The sequence below is a fragment of the Maylandia zebra genome, linkage group LG2 (assembly GCF_041146795.1).
Source record: "Maylandia zebra isolate NMK-2024a linkage group LG2, Mzebra_GT3a, whole genome shotgun sequence".
NCBI classification, from domain to species: Eukaryota; Metazoa; Chordata; class Actinopteri; order Cichliformes; family Cichlidae; genus Maylandia; species Maylandia zebra.
Genome location: NC_135168.1, coordinates 19,057,916 through 19,072,996, shown reverse-complemented (window position 1 = coordinate 19,072,996; position 15,081 = coordinate 19,057,916). Strand labels below are relative to the sequence as shown.

General features: G+C 41.5%; 2 protein-coding genes across 2 annotated transcripts; one reads left to right on the top strand and one right to left on the bottom strand.

Moving 5' to 3' along the window:
- Positions 1-684: 684 nt before the first annotated feature.
- On the bottom strand, positions 685-10,702 carry ncbp1 (nuclear cap binding protein subunit 1). The gene is made up of 23 exons (XM_024804105.2): positions 10,521-10,702; positions 8,539-8,627; positions 8,233-8,333; positions 7,983-8,139; positions 7,779-7,886; positions 7,395-7,516; positions 7,232-7,301; positions 6,860-7,075; positions 6,687-6,784; positions 6,501-6,564; positions 6,290-6,400; positions 5,431-5,495; positions 5,278-5,340; positions 5,115-5,189; positions 4,729-4,832; positions 4,517-4,639; positions 4,300-4,402; positions 3,985-4,078; positions 3,785-3,888; positions 3,579-3,696; positions 3,338-3,478; positions 2,368-2,481; positions 685-1,239 (listed from the first exon to the last, which is right to left on the bottom strand). Exons 1-23 carry the CDS (start codon positions 10,552-10,554, stop codon positions 1,126-1,128), a joined length of 2,388 nt encoding a protein of 795 aa, XP_024659873.1. The 5' UTR covers positions 10,555-10,702; the 3' UTR covers positions 685-1,125.
- Positions 10,703-10,747: 45 nt separating this feature from the next.
- Positions 10,748-14,838, top strand: tstd2 (thiosulfate sulfurtransferase like domain containing 2). The gene is made up of 9 exons (XM_004571138.6): positions 10,748-11,017; positions 11,944-12,233; positions 12,370-12,478; positions 12,605-12,724; positions 12,918-13,023; positions 13,247-13,362; positions 13,730-13,888; positions 14,085-14,223; positions 14,343-14,838. Exons 1-9 carry the CDS (start codon positions 10,886-10,888, stop codon positions 14,561-14,563), a joined length of 1,392 nt encoding a protein of 463 aa, XP_004571195.2. The 5' UTR covers positions 10,748-10,885; the 3' UTR covers positions 14,564-14,838.
- The last annotated feature ends 243 nt before the right edge of the window (positions 14,839-15,081 follow it).

Genomic DNA, 15,081 nt, shown 5'->3' with positions numbered 1-15,081 from the left:
GTGCAGTTCACACTATGTTTGAGTACCTTGCAGAATCCCATCTCTACAATAAAATTCATTTGATTCATCAAGTTTTATGGCATTAATTCATGCAGTTCTCTTAAAGTCTTACAACAGCTTCTTATTGTTTATTCAGATTCAGCTTTGCAAAACTAAACTGCACTGCCATGTTCTTTTTAGAGACAAGAGGCTGTGTCCTCAAACTCTTCCTAACACGCAATACTTGATCAGTCTTTGTCTAATTTTACTGTTATCAAATAACATGCTAACAGAGGCCTGTAGAGTCTGAGGAGTCATGAGCTTTCTGGAGTTACTGACTCGGTCTGCTTGCTCCAATCTCTGGGGTGAATTTCTGCTCCTGTGAGGATTGTGGAAATGTCTGAATACACACCCAATTGCTCCAGAGCGGCAAACTGACAAAGCTTCTGCATTTATAGAGGTGCTCAAGCTTGCTGATGATAAATGAAGTGGATTAGATTAGCAGTACCTCTTAGTTCTATGAAAGCAGTAAGGCTGTACTTATGCACTTAAGCACTAGATGTTGTGTAAATGTTTACTTGTCCTTTTTAGGCATTTATAACAATATTTCAATTTTTATTTACATTGGTATGTTCAGATAACCTCAAACTGGATGCTCCACCCCCCCATTCTGTATTTTCATGAAGACTCAATAACACAAACGAGTGGATGGATAAAGACTCTGTAGAGCTTTAATTACTTCCCAATTCCACATAAAACAAATATAAAAAAGTAGAGCACTCTCTAGATTCAGAATCAGTCAGAACCGACCTGGAACCTCCCTTCCTATGAAGATTATTTCTGTAGCTCCGTCTTCATACAGTTTTTAAAAAGATCCATTCATAACAATACGGCCAGGAGGTAAAAATAAACAAAAGAGAAAACAAAGAAATACATCCAAAAGGAAAAAAAGGAGCGCTACCACAAATTAAAGATTTTCTCAGACATCCTCTGATGTGGCTGCACATGAGTGAAATGAATGGCACCAGACAGGAAAATAAAAATAAAACTGAAGAGGAGATTCTTGATGCAAGAGCTGGTTTTTCTAATGTGTCGCTTCATCACATCGGGTGAACACAAGTACACATTTCATCGGGATCGTGTGTCTCAAAGCTGCAGGGCGCAGAACTGCTGGTACACGGCCAGGATGTGGTGGTCGAGCTCGGCGGTGAACAGCAGGTTCTCCAGGGTTCCCATGTACTGCTGGATGGTCGCGTGGTGCTGCAGAACGAGGGGGAGACGTCACAATAGAGTTCACAGAGTGAGTTTAGGGTAAAGCTAGCCTTGGTTTCCATATTCAGATACATTAAAGGTACAGAACTTAGCAGTGTGTGGAAAGATTTTTCTTCCCCCCCAAAATGTCTCTTTTGGTAGTAAAGGGTTCCAGCCCGTTCTCCTGTTGAACCAAAAGCCAACTGGAACTGAGTGAATCACATAAAGCTGGCATGTTTATATTGGCTCATGTCCAGCACAGCAGTATTTGCCTCATGTTTACAGTGCTACTCCTAGCATCTTAAAGCCTGCACCTGAGCCTGAGGTTCTGCTGGACATCTCTTCCTGTTAAAAGAGTTGTTCCTTCCCCCACTTGCCAAGTGCTGCTAGGTCCCTCAAAATGAAGGGCCTTTAGTTTATAGCAGGGGTGGGCAACTCCAGGCCTCAAGGGCCGGTGTCCTGCAGGTTTTAGATGCGTCCTTGATCCAACACAGCTGATTTAAATGGCTAAATTACCTCCTCAGCATGTCTTGAAGATCTCTAGAGGCCTGGTAATGAACTAATCATTTGATTCAGGTGTGTAGACCCAGGGTGAGATCTAAAACCTGCAGGACACCGGCCCTCGAGGCCTGGAGTTGCCCACCCCTGGTTTATAATATAAGGAACCCCTATGTTGTTAATTAAATAAGAAAAATAAATTGGATAATAGAAGACAAAGTAGCCTTTATAAATGAGATTCCAGCCTCTCTGCTCTCAGATATTTTAGATTTTTAGAGTCAGAGTGGCTCACTTTGCATGTAAGCACTACTGGCCTGCATGCAGTGTGCTATGCATGCTTGAAATTACATAAATTTTTTTTTTTTAATGAAAATGTGGCAGACAACTTCGTCATTTATATTTCTCTGATTTTCCAAGTAGCTTTATGGATGCCATAAGTCCCATTGAACCTAATAATGTGTGTGAAATTTGTGTTTGTCTCAAAAGTCTTAAAACTACAAAGAAAGTAATTGCGTGTCCTTTTCCGGAGGAGTAAAGAAAGTCAAAATTTTTACTCACCCAAAGAAAACTAAAATCAGACTAAGTGGGCATTAATAAAAGAAATCTAATGATGTGTGTGAGAGTGTTTTGTGCTTTTACCATGAGGAAGATTTGCTGCAGCCGCTCGATGCCGTTTTTGTACCAGGGCGTGCTGATGTCAACGCTGCCCGTTTCACAGCGAACCAGGTGCTCCGTCAACAGCATGATGAAACGCTAAGGATGGGGAAAAGCCTCATTTAAAAATGCTTTTATGGAGCAAGCTTTTATCTTTGCATTTTAATCTCTTCAGCTCGAGAAAGAAGAGTCGGCAGTGGTGACTGTCATGACGCTGGCAACCATTTTAGCCTACACGAATCCAGGAAGTTTAACAACCTTGGAGTATTCAGTTCCAGAAAAACTGATCAGTCAGCTCTGAGTGTGTTCACTCTAAGTGATCGCATTTATCTTTTAAAACATCGTCTGTTACTGTGGTCCGATATGAGCTTTGACCTTGTCTCTCTAATGAGGAAATGAAATAAAGTGGCAGTCAGCTGCTTTGGTGACGAGAGGAGGCCAAAACCAGAAACTAAACCAGAGTTTAACTTCCGTTGTTGGGGAACTGAAAACCTCAGTTTTTACTGATTCCACTTTCTTGAACACAACCCTGGTAGAAAATCAATTCTGTTCGGAGATTTTTTTTTTTTTGGTCTAATCCCAGAATTTAATCCGTCCCCTCATTCTTCCTTCACTGACATTTGACTGAGCCGGAGGAGGCGGGTCAGATTCAAACCCAGCAGTTGTTTCATGTGTCTTCACTTGTGATGATATAGATCTAACCCTTTCTACAGTGCTGTTAGCACACAATGTTTACCTTCTAAGGAGCAATCAGCTGCAGTGATGTGGGGATCTGCTCAGATTTAACACAGACACAAGCCACTTGACACAGGGCCACTAGAGGGCACTACAAAAGATTAAATCCCTTGTTTACTTCCACCTGCAGAAGTTGCAGAAGTTGGAGAGCTGGCACCAGCAGCGCTGCAACCTTGAAACCGGTTAAGTAGTTAAGAAGATAAACTGTAGTCTTCCGTACCTGGAAGATGACAAGGAAGAGGTTTTTCTGCTCGCTCTGAGCAGACTCCACCTTCTCCTGGAGTCTCTCGATCTGCTCCTCCAGCTGACCCTCCTCATCTTCACTGTTCTTGTCCATATCCTCGTCGTCCCCGCTGTCGCGCTAGTAGTGAACAAAAATTTGAATTCATTTTACACAATTTGTTCATTATTTTAAGTTTAACGTTAAAATAATGATGATTGCATATTGGGGGGAGGGTTACCCTCTTGTGCTGCTGTTTCTCCAGTTTGTCTTTGGCCTCCTCCAGCTCCTTCTGGATCTTCTGCACGTGTTTGTTCATCTTTCGGATGGTCGAGTGCAGGATCTCCCAGATGAAAAGTCTAGATGAGGCACAAAGTCTTTCAGTTTACAGAGAAGACGCTGCGCTTGCGTCATGAGAGCTAAAACCTAAACATCTGCGTGTCCCACCTGGTGAACTCGTGGGCCATGTCCTGAGAGAAGAGCCAGTTGGCGACTGCAGCACAGTCCACAACCTGCGTCCGAATCAATTTGTCCACCAACACGGCGATCATCTGCCAATCAGCAGAGTTTACATGAACCACAAAAAAAAAAAAACAAAAAAAAAAAAACTGGCTTCATTTACATGCTCGTGGGTCTGTTTGTTGTACCTGCGGGTGGTTCCTCCACACTTCATACAACACTTTGAGGAGGTGCAGCTTTCCCTCGTCACTGTTGGCCAGAGTCTTCAGGATCTCGTGAAACCTGAAAGCAATCAGACGCAGGTGAGGCCAGCAGCTCTCCAGTCACTGCATGTGCATTCAGAGCATAAAAAGCAACTAAATTAAATAATTTTCCTTTTATTTCAGCTCTTAAAAAATAATAGTTTCTGGCACTTTGTATAACAGCAGAAAAGCATCTGATACATCTCTCTGTATCATAGATGAATACAATACAACATTTTGGTGGCAACAGATGTTCCTTACTTGCCGAGCGCACTGAACGAGTGGCTGAAGGATTTGGCTGCTAGGTTGAGCAGAGTCTGCAGGAACACGTCGATCTTCAGCGGATTGAAGCTCTCGCCCTCGTCTGGAGGGACCGAGAAAGAAATGTAATCAAAGAAGGGAGAAGTGTAGGAGAAAGACAGCACTGCACAAATGAACTTTTCATGCAGGAGCAAGTAAAACGAAACAAGAAACAAACCATCATCATCTTCCTGATTGGGGTTGGGGACCTCTTTGAGGACGGTGAGGATCTCTTCGTTAGATGCTCTGTTCTTGATGGCGTTACTGACGGTGATGGACATGGGGTAACCCGGTAACGAGGCTATGAAGCAGCAGAGTCCAGTATTTAGTTATCAGTCTGCTCCTTTTTGTTTTTAAGTAACAAGAAAACAAAATGTCTGGCAGTCTTACAGGCGCTCTCGTCTGGATATTTATATGTAAAGATGGGGTCAGCAGGAATGAGGGCCGAAAAGGTTGGAGGCACGATGTCCACTATCCTCTGGTGGTATGAAAGTCTGCAATTAAAGCAGCACAACAGAGAACAGCAGAGAAATGAGCAAAAACACAGACGTTCTTTCCGCTACAATTTTCTAATCCAAAGGGCTTTTTAAATGTTTTCTTGTTATTGTACTCTCTTCCCAGCCTTACTTCTTCCCTATAGTGGCCCTGATACACCGTCACAAACACTCAAGATAAAGAAGATAAACCCTCTCTAACTATATTACTACACCTGACTTGTGTCCTGATCTCCTCTACAGGACTGGAAAACAAAGAAAGCATAAATAGTGCCCCAATACCTCATGCACTTCTCCAGAACCTCTTTGACAAACTTGGGCTTGGGTTTCTCTAGATCCACGGTCAAGCAGTCAGACCTTTAAGACAGAGCATGATTTAGATTATAATATTAAAAAGGCAAAACATAAATACAGCCACTTTAAATGCTCCCAGTCAGTCACTCACCAGTCATCCCAGCTCCATCGGAACTGGAAGTTGCTCAAATGATGAGAAAACCAGTTGATTAGTCTGCAAAAATTAGCAGTGTGATCACATTAGAGTTAAATGAGAGTCAGGAAACCTCTTTGTACTGTTAAAGTTAAGACACAGAAACATTACCGGTCTATGCAGGTGGTGTTCATGGTGTCCAGTCTCATGTAAAGCATCTCTGTGGCTTGGGCCAACTAACGGGCAGGTGTTAAGGCTCCAATAACAACTTCTAATTGTTAAACCTTTAACAATTTCCCAACTAGAGTGTGTTTTCCACATATGTGCTCATTAAGACAAGTCAAATCTGATCTCCATTTGTGTCCTTTCACAGACACTTCTACTCATTAAGCTCCTTGTTGTGTTACAGTTAGTGAGTTCAAGTTAACTGAACTGCCCATAGGAGTGAATGTGTGTGTGTGAATGGTTGTCTGTCTCTCTGTTGCCAGCCCTTAATCAGGCTGGCAACCTGTCCCGAGGCGTACCCCACCTCTCGCTGTATGGTAGCTGGGATAGGCTCCAGCCCCCCTGTGACCCTGACAAGGATAAGCAGATGAGAATGGATGCCCTAGAAGAATTATTCAATTTGATCGCGACATGGCAAATATGTGTTTTTGCATTATCTGGTGCATATTTTTGCTGCCTGTATTAAATTATTATGAAGAAAATGTCACAGGAACAACAGAGAGGAGAATCCAGTCACACATTTGACTCAAATGCTAACCTTTTAGCCCCACAGCCAAGGTTACCCACGATAAACTATTTCACCAAACTCTCAGCGTCTCAGTATTGAATCCTGGGGTTTGAACAATGATTACATAAGACCGACTGCTAAAATACTTAGGCCCTGTTAATCTCTAAAACTAATCTAAATTAAAGATGGCCACGGTTGCCTTTTGCAACAGTTTGGTGTATTTAATTCAAACAAGTGTTCAAATTTTTCAAAGGAGCAGCTAAAGGTTATTTTTTAAGATAAAATAATCAAGGATACGACTTGGGGCAACGATCCGGGCTGCAGTTTGCAGAGCTCGATCAGCAGTGTGGTGTACATGACATCGATGTGAGGCGGCGAGGGCAGCTGGAAAAGTTCCCCAAAGATCACCTACAAGAGAAAAAAAAAAGCCATTAAGCCAGCAGATTAGACTAAAACAGCTCTGCACTGTTTCTACTTTTTGATGCCAGAAACAAGAAAGAAAATATACCTCGACGATATGATAGTTGAGTGGGATCTTATTTTTCCCTGGGTAGCTGAGGAGCTGGGCAGCGCTGAGCGTTAGGAATAGAACAACAAAAAATTAGTTTAAGCATTTTAGTAAAAAATTAATACGAGTCACTATTTATTCACACATTCAGGTGTAAACAAAAAACAAAAAGCCCTCATTGCTCACCATGTTTTCCTCTCTTTCCAGTGAGTTTTGATAATGCAGTGCAGGTTTTCCTCTATAACAAATCTCTCCACAGAATGACTGCCGGGCATAACAGGTCCCTGAACAGAAAGAGATGAATATGTAAAAAGTTGCAGAAGAAGAGTTTGACAGACAGAGTTTTATTTGTAATGAACCTCTGGGGCGTCGGTGTAGTCAAACACGCGGAAGATGACCCGGGGCATGGGGTACTGGGCGTCGGGCATGTGGCCCGGTGGGGTGAAGGGGGGCAGGTTGTGTTGCAGGGCCTCGCAGAGCACGCTGTCAAAGGCGATGTAGGGACGAAGAATGTGACGCTCCTGCCAGCGGTCTTTCTTCAGCTTCTGAATCTGAGCCCAAAGGCAGTCCAGGTACTGGAGGAAGGAAGATACGATCCGTTTACTCAGACGAAAACAAACATTGCTGTATCCAAACAGCAAGCTCTAGTAAACATGAGGCCATAAGGAGACACTTTTACTGTTTTGACCATTGCACATATTTGCTGTTGTTTAACCGACTGCAAGACTCACCTCCTCTTGTGGATGGGGTTTATCTGCAGTCCACACCTGCAGCATGGGGACATGGGTCTTTACTCTCCTCCTGAAAAATGTGGATGTAGCCAAGAATAAAAACGAAACAACGGCAGCAAACGATGATTGCTTAATTAAAATCTAACCAAACCGGGGAACGTACTTGAGGTAGCCTTCAATCTGGCTGAGGAGCCGGTCCATCTCCACGTCCTTCTTTTCATAGAGCTCCTTCCCGACCCAGGGCAGACAGGACAGAACGACGTACACAAACCAGTCCGACCGAACCTGACAAAAAAGAGACCAATTAAAGGACTGGATCATAATCCACCACAGTGTGGACTGTGACACAGCCATGGGCTAGTGAAAAAAGATCAAAATGTGCTCCATAATGATAAAGACTCACCAAAATTAAAAGAAAGAAAGAAACAGATAAATCAAATAATTACTATTTTAATGTAAGGTCTGGCTCAAATGTGAACATTACAAATTATTTAAATTGCTTTTGGGTACAATGCAGCTTGTTTCACACCATAAACCATCTGCCTACCTGTGGCACATCTTCCTCCTGAGTAACACTGACAAAGTTTTCAAACATGGCCACCATAGAGGGAGCAGCAATCACGTGGCAGTTGACCAAATCAGACAGAAAACGCACCTAAAGAAAGAGATGTCATTATGTAAAATAAATACAAAGTGGCCATGTTAATTAGTTTAAAAGCAATCTGTAGGATTATTATAAAAGCCAGCATACCAAGTAAACAGCTTCACTGTACAAGTTGTTTTTTAACGTCTCCTTCAACTGCCTGATCATGGCCTCAACGAACTCGCCCCCAAAGTTGTAGTTCCTGGCGTTAAGGAGGCCGACTAAGGTCGTATAAACGGTCAGCTTCTCGGGCAGGAGGCGGGCACTGTCAACAAATGACAACATATAATGACTGCCGCCACACAAAACACACTTGCAAAATTTATTAGAAATCAAAGGGTGAGAGGTGTGAACGTACACAGCACATAAAATGCGCAGAATTTTGCTTTTGTAGTTTGGGAGGTCTGCCTCTAAGACGCCAGCGAGGCCCTCCAGGTTGCTCTCGAGGGATGATGTGCTCTGTAAGGAAATATTTTCGCACAAGAGCAATTTGTCACTAGAAAGCAATTTAACACAAAGCAAAGAAGACTTAAAAAGAACATTCTGGCATTTACTTTAGAAGCAAAGTTTTGCACTGAACTTGTGTGGCTCATCTCTCTAGAGTGGAAAATGAAGCTACTCATCCTGAAAATAAAAATGTGTCCTTCCTGTAGAGTCTCCTTACCTTTTCCCCAACACGACATATCAGTGACTCCAGACGGTCTTCGATCTCAATCGGCTCCGATGTTCTCCTCCTCTTATGGGCTTGACCTCCTGGAAAGGTGAAAGAGTAACACAATAATCAGAGCCAGAAGAGGCTCAACCAGCTCCTGTAGGAATTATCTGTCAGTTTCTCTTAGCTAGTGCACTCTAATCTCAATGAGTCTTTTCAAAGTAAGGATGATAAATTCTCCGCTGTGTTCATCAGTTACACCGTCATTTCACGTTCAGTGGTTTTCAGACAGCACAGGACTATGAATTGAACAATGGTCTGATAAAATAAAGCTATGTGAAGTTCAGAAAAGCACACTTACACTGTCATTTAAAGAATAAGAGCATTAACAAAACATGAATCCAGCAATTGAATTGAACATTTAAAGGGGACCAAATTATTTTTACATTATTTTTTCTCTATTTTCTGTTATTTATATAAAGGTTTATTAACACTGTTAATATATTAAAAGTAAGGATGTAGTCTCGAGTGGTTGTTCGTTATGTCTTATCAAACCAAACAGCACTGTATCAACAGCGTTCTCTTTCTGGGATTAATAAGTTACTTTCCTGGTGTCGCATGCAGACTGCCACACCTAACAGCAGTTCTATACTTGTCTTAAGTGCACGGCGTAGGTACTTCATACTAGCAAACTCCTTCAAAATCTGATGACTTAACCTGATGTGCACCTTCCTGGAAAAGAAACTACACATCACACTACACAACTCATTAAAGGGCTTCAGCCCTAAATATATGTCCGAGTTGTTTTATAGATACAAACCCTAAGGTTTGCAAGATCTGGTCACCTAATGCTGCTTGAATCTTAAACAAAACAGGCTAATAAAGCACTTAGCTGCTATGCTGTTAACCAGGGGTGTCAAACATAAGGGCCAGGGGCCACAATCGGCCCAGGAAATACTCCAGTCTGGCCTCCATGGGCAGCTTTCAAAAGTGTGAAGGAGGGCATTAATTCTGGCTTCTTGATTGTATTTTCATAACTTTTATAGGTTTTTATACAGATAAAGAACTCCATGGCTACTGATCCTATGCCAAAGTAATTAAGCAACAGGCGAACAATTAAATGACAGATATGTTTACGTTTACTGTACAAATGTATAATTTTTAAAAGAGAGACGTGACAAAAAAAAAAAAAAAAGACAGGGTATTTTCTGTGAATTAACAAAAACTGTTTTATAATTCAAACTGTATGTGTGGCTGTGTGTGAACCAAGACACAAAATAACTTTTGACATCTCTGCTTTTTATTACCATCATTGCTATTATTGTGGTTGCTATGAATATTACTACTATTTCTGCATTTCCCTTCTTTTCTGTTTTAATCTTAATCTTGTAAAGCATCTTGAATGACTGTAGTATTTGAAAAGTGCTATATTAAGAAACTTGATTTGCCCATGTACATATGCAAAGTTACCATAGTCCCAGATTAAGAGAAGAGATCTGATTTAATCTTTAAACAGACCAGGTCACATTTAATTTCAGGATCTTGCACTCTGCGGGAAAATATTTGATATTTTTAGGTGATTTTCAGGTGATTTTCCCCGCCCATAAATCCAGATCCATAGTTAAACTTTCAATCAGATGTTAACACTAAATCTCGTGCATGTTTTGAAGTGTTTGGTTACCGCCCCCATAGTCGCTGACTACGCTGATTAACGCCAGCTAATCCTGCAGCTAGCTGCACCGGTTCATTTTGCGGCTGCATGCGACTGTTTGAGCACTTTTCTCGCTTTCAGTGCGCCACAATGTAACTGAATACTGCGGTCATCACTGGTTTTGAACTTTCTGGATCTCGCCGATAAAACCCAAACATTAAACTAGTAAAATAACCCTCCCAACAGTGCGTAGGGGACGCATGAAAAGCTCGCTAACGCCAGCTAGCCACCGCTGGTTAGCCTAACGGTGTGAATAACACGCCGTTAACGTGCACCGACTCACCGTCGTTCTCATCGCTGTGCCGCCTCCTGGACATGTTTCACCCCGCTTCGATGTGAATGTAACAAAGCCAAAATATGTGTTGAACGAGAAACAAAACAATGAGTCCGTTAAACGAGTTTATCTATGGATCATTCAGCAGCCAGCCGCTCAGAGAAAAATAAAAGCGGTCTGATTCAAGTGAAGCACATCCGGCTAACCCGGAAAGTGCACCCGTCTTTGGTGTCCGGAGTCTTGTGCTGAGTTTTCCGGTGCACGTTTGGAGGATGTGTTTGTTTGTTTCCTTAAAATAATATGTTAGAATTTATCTTTAATTCTGGTGAGACGGGTTAGTCGCCAACTGTTTTAAAAGCTCTTTTAAAAACACAATGGCGGCGGATGATACACCCTGCTCAGAGTTTATAAACTGGGAGGTTGACTCTTCAATTTGTAATGGATTCAAACAGGAGAAGCAACTTTCTGCCCCACAAAGGAGATACTACAGCTTCTGCAGGAGAAAGGTGAGCATCAGGACACACTGACTGGAATCCCTGTTTTATGGTTCAATTGTTGGACATATATAACGATTATTGTGAAATTTCAAGATATTTAATTTTGTTTTTCGCACATTGAAGTCTGAGGCAATGTTTGAACATTAATATCTCAAAATCTAAGAAAGATAAAAGCCTTAAATTGTCACTGGCCTCTCTAAGCATCTAAATGAATCTGATCTGTAATCTGTATTTTCTATTTAAAATCTGAAAATACATACACATTTGAGCACACTCATGAAAAAAAAACTTCAAATTGCAAAAGACAATTGGTGACAGTTTACATATTTATGAACAACAATATTAAAAAAAAAAACCCGTTATGATCTGTTTTGCATTCTGTAATTTTGTATTTTTAATCAGTGGTTTCTCAGCTGTGTGCTGGGAGTGTAGCAGAAAAAAGTAGTTCTTCTACTTAAAAAACTATATTTTCCTATTATTATCATCATTATTGTTGTTGTTGTATAACTTAGAGGCCAAGGAAGCCCCCCCCCCCCCCCATAGGTTTCCTCCTTGTACTTTGATATGCTCCCATGTCCTGTTTTACAGTCTGTGATGGACTGACAGATGGGGTGTGCCCCACCTACCTTCCAATGTCAGCTGGGATAGGCTCCATCTCACCCAACCACTCTAAGTTGGATAATATAATAATAATACAATAGTAATATATTGTTAAGAAGGAAGGGTCATTATTTACCAACTTTTGAGTCATTTATTTTAGAAACGGATACAGTTTCTAAACTACTCTGGACAAATTTCAATATTATCGCATATTGGGCAACATATGCACCAAACTGTGGCATACGATCACACAGCCACTGTCTTATAATCTTAAACATCTATTTGACCATGTTAAAGATTTAACTCTTTAATTGTTTTTTATGTTATCCCCTCAGTCATTTGCTGCCTTTGTGGCATCCAAGAAGGACGGTAGTCACGAGGAAGGAAGCCCTTTGTGGTGCTGCTGCGGCCAGACGTTCATCGAGCACGCCGCCATTCACAAACACGTGGCCAGAGTGCACAATGCTGAAATACAGCAGCTCGCACAGGACGAGTATGAGCATTTGTTTAGCCAACTGGAAGAAGAGCCCGAAGCAACGCAGGTGAATGAGCACAGTGGAGAAACGGTGGACGTCTCTGTGTGGATTCCCGATATTAGCCACATCTCTGAGGAGCAACTTAAAAAGTAAAGACAATCTCAATACAGTTATTTCACTATATTCTATATTTCTAATCTATATATGTAGATTATTAATGTGTCCCGTTTTAATTTTTGAATTTGATGTTTTATTTTTGTTCTTTGTTCTCTCGTTCTCCATCAGCGGTCCAGGCAGGGTTCTGCTTTACTATCACTACTGTTGCGTCGAGGAGCCACATGTCATCTGTGCTTGGCAGAAAGCTCTGTGTGAGAAGCTCCACTTAACGGGCAAGGTGAATGAATTGTCCCATCCAGTCTTGGGTTGAGGAACACTTCTATGAAAGAGCAAAGAAAAAAGGCTTTTCTCTTAATTTCAGTGAAACCGTGCCATTAAAATATGTGTTGATCTTTTTCTTCAGGTGAGGGTGGCGACTGAAGGCATCAACGGAACAGTTGGTGGCACAAACTTGGCCACTGACATTTACATAGAAGCAATGCGTTCACATCCGCTGTTCGAGATGGATGAGGAGGATTTTAAGGTCAGAATCAGATAAAGGGAAATTTTATATACTAGTGTCTCCTCCCTCTCTTAATATTGCTTCATAGGATCGTAGGACTCTGTTATAGGCTCCATCAGGGTGTGGTTTGTCCATAATCAGACTTTAAGCAGTTATTAATTTATTTTTGTTAATCTTTGAATATTAATGGTGCTGTTTTTGTGGGTTTGTTCAGACCAGTGACGGTGGCACAGAGTGTTTTACAGAGTTGAAGGTTGGGGTCTACAAGGAGATTGTCCCAATGGGAGTGGACCCAGATCTTATATCTTACCAGCTGGCAGGTACTATTTGTACTGACACTGTAAGCCTACAGAAATTATTAATAATGTAAGTGACACCTGTAGCTGATTTACTAATATCATTGCCTTTATTATCATAATAAGGTGCAAAATGTCTGCTTTGATTGCTGCTCTGCAGCCATAGCTGTGCTCTTGTACCAGCTGATGACAAACTCTATGCTGTGCTTGTATATAATGTCAGGTATGTGTCTGTTTTGCCTCTCAGGAGTTCATCTGGAGCCCGACGAGTTTCATAAAGAAGTGGAGGCTCTTCTGACTAAAGGAGATTCATGCAATGACACCGTCCTCCTGGACTGCCGCAACTATTATGAGAGTAAAATTGTGAGTAGTAAATTTGTTTTCTTTAGGAGATTGTTGACTTCATTCAACTGTAATCCGATCATTTTGGTGGTTTCAGGGTAATGTATGATCTTGGCATACTTGTGACATGCCCAGAGATTTATGTTGTAATTTAAGTTTTTTGTGCACCATCTACACAAGCTACCATGAGCAAATAGTAAGGATGGGCAGAACACTGATATTTGTAGCTGGAAATAATGAGTCTGTATCCAAACAGAAAAGCATGACTGGGATCAATTTCATAAGCCTCAGTATTTTAGCCAGAAGCAGCGGTATTGAGGTTGTGCTATTAGAGAGTAATGTGCAAAGGCTGTAACAGTTAATAATTGCTGTTTTTTTTTGCCTTCAGGGGCAGTTCACTCAGTGCCTGGCGCCAAATATCCGTAAGTTCAGCTACTTCCCAGACTACGTGGACCAGAACCTTGAGCTGTTCAGAGACAAGAAGGTTCTGATGTACTGCACAGGAGGGATCCGCTGTGAGCGTGGCTCCGCCTACCTCCGCTCCAAAGTAAGCTGTTCAGTCATCAGTCTGGAAAGCTTTTAGTGGAGCTGGGTTCACTCGCTCACTTGTTGCAGGTTGCTGATTCTCCACAAGGGGGAGCCTTTTACTAGTAGTTTAGGTATTGAGAAATGCATATTTCTGAAATGTTTGCATCAAATATTTTAAGTTCTTGTTCATATTTATCTCTTAAATCTGGTACCAGGATGTGTGTAAGGAGGTTTACCAGCTGAAAGGTGGAATTCATAAGTACCTGGAGCGTTTCCCCGAGGGGTTCTATCGTGGAAAGCTTTTTGTGTTTGATGAACGCTACGCCATCTCCTCAAACAGTGACATCATCTCAGGTTAGTGTGTAAACAGAGCCCATTCTCTGCATGTTAGAAGTACCAGAAAGCATCCATAAGATCTAATATTCTCTTAATATACATGTATTTTTTTAAATAAGATAACAGACTCTGTTTAGATTGCAGGTACTGCGGCCATCCGTGGGACCAGTACAAGCTCTGCTCCACCCAGTACTGCTGCCAGCTGGTTCTGTCCTGTCCAAGCTGCAGACAGGACGGCCACACCGCTTGCTGCCCCACGTGCCAGACCAAAGGTCAGGCTCAGTCCGAGGAGACCTCACATCACAAAGAGGAGTGCGAGTGCACTGACGTACGCCCCAGAATCCCTCAGGATGTGTAAAATGATCAGATTTCAGTGCTTAAAAATAACATAAACATAGTGTAAAATGTGTGTGACAGATTTTCAAAATAGGAATTTTTATACTAATGCATGTGGGAAATTAAGTCAGATGCATTTTAACTAATGAAAATCTATTGAAGAAATTGAAGAAAATATCTGCTGAATCTGTTTTTATCATGTGAATATTGTGAACATTTTGTCACTAATGAAAGCTCAACTTCAACTTATTGTATGTATAAATGTTTCTGTTTTGTACTTTTAAACTGTGACATATATTTTGTCTCTTGTGTTTTCAAGCTGTTTAACAAACAGATGCATCATTATTTAGTGCTCTATGTATAGCCAAGATATGCATGCATTACTAGGATCCATGCACGTTTGCTTTCCAAACTCTGCAAACTCTGGCTAGTGTAGCTTACTGAGACTGCAGGTGTTGTTTAAAGAAACCACAAGCAGTAGTGCATCTGTTTGCCTCATGGCAGAATGTCCCTTTAACATATGTAATAATAGATGCATGT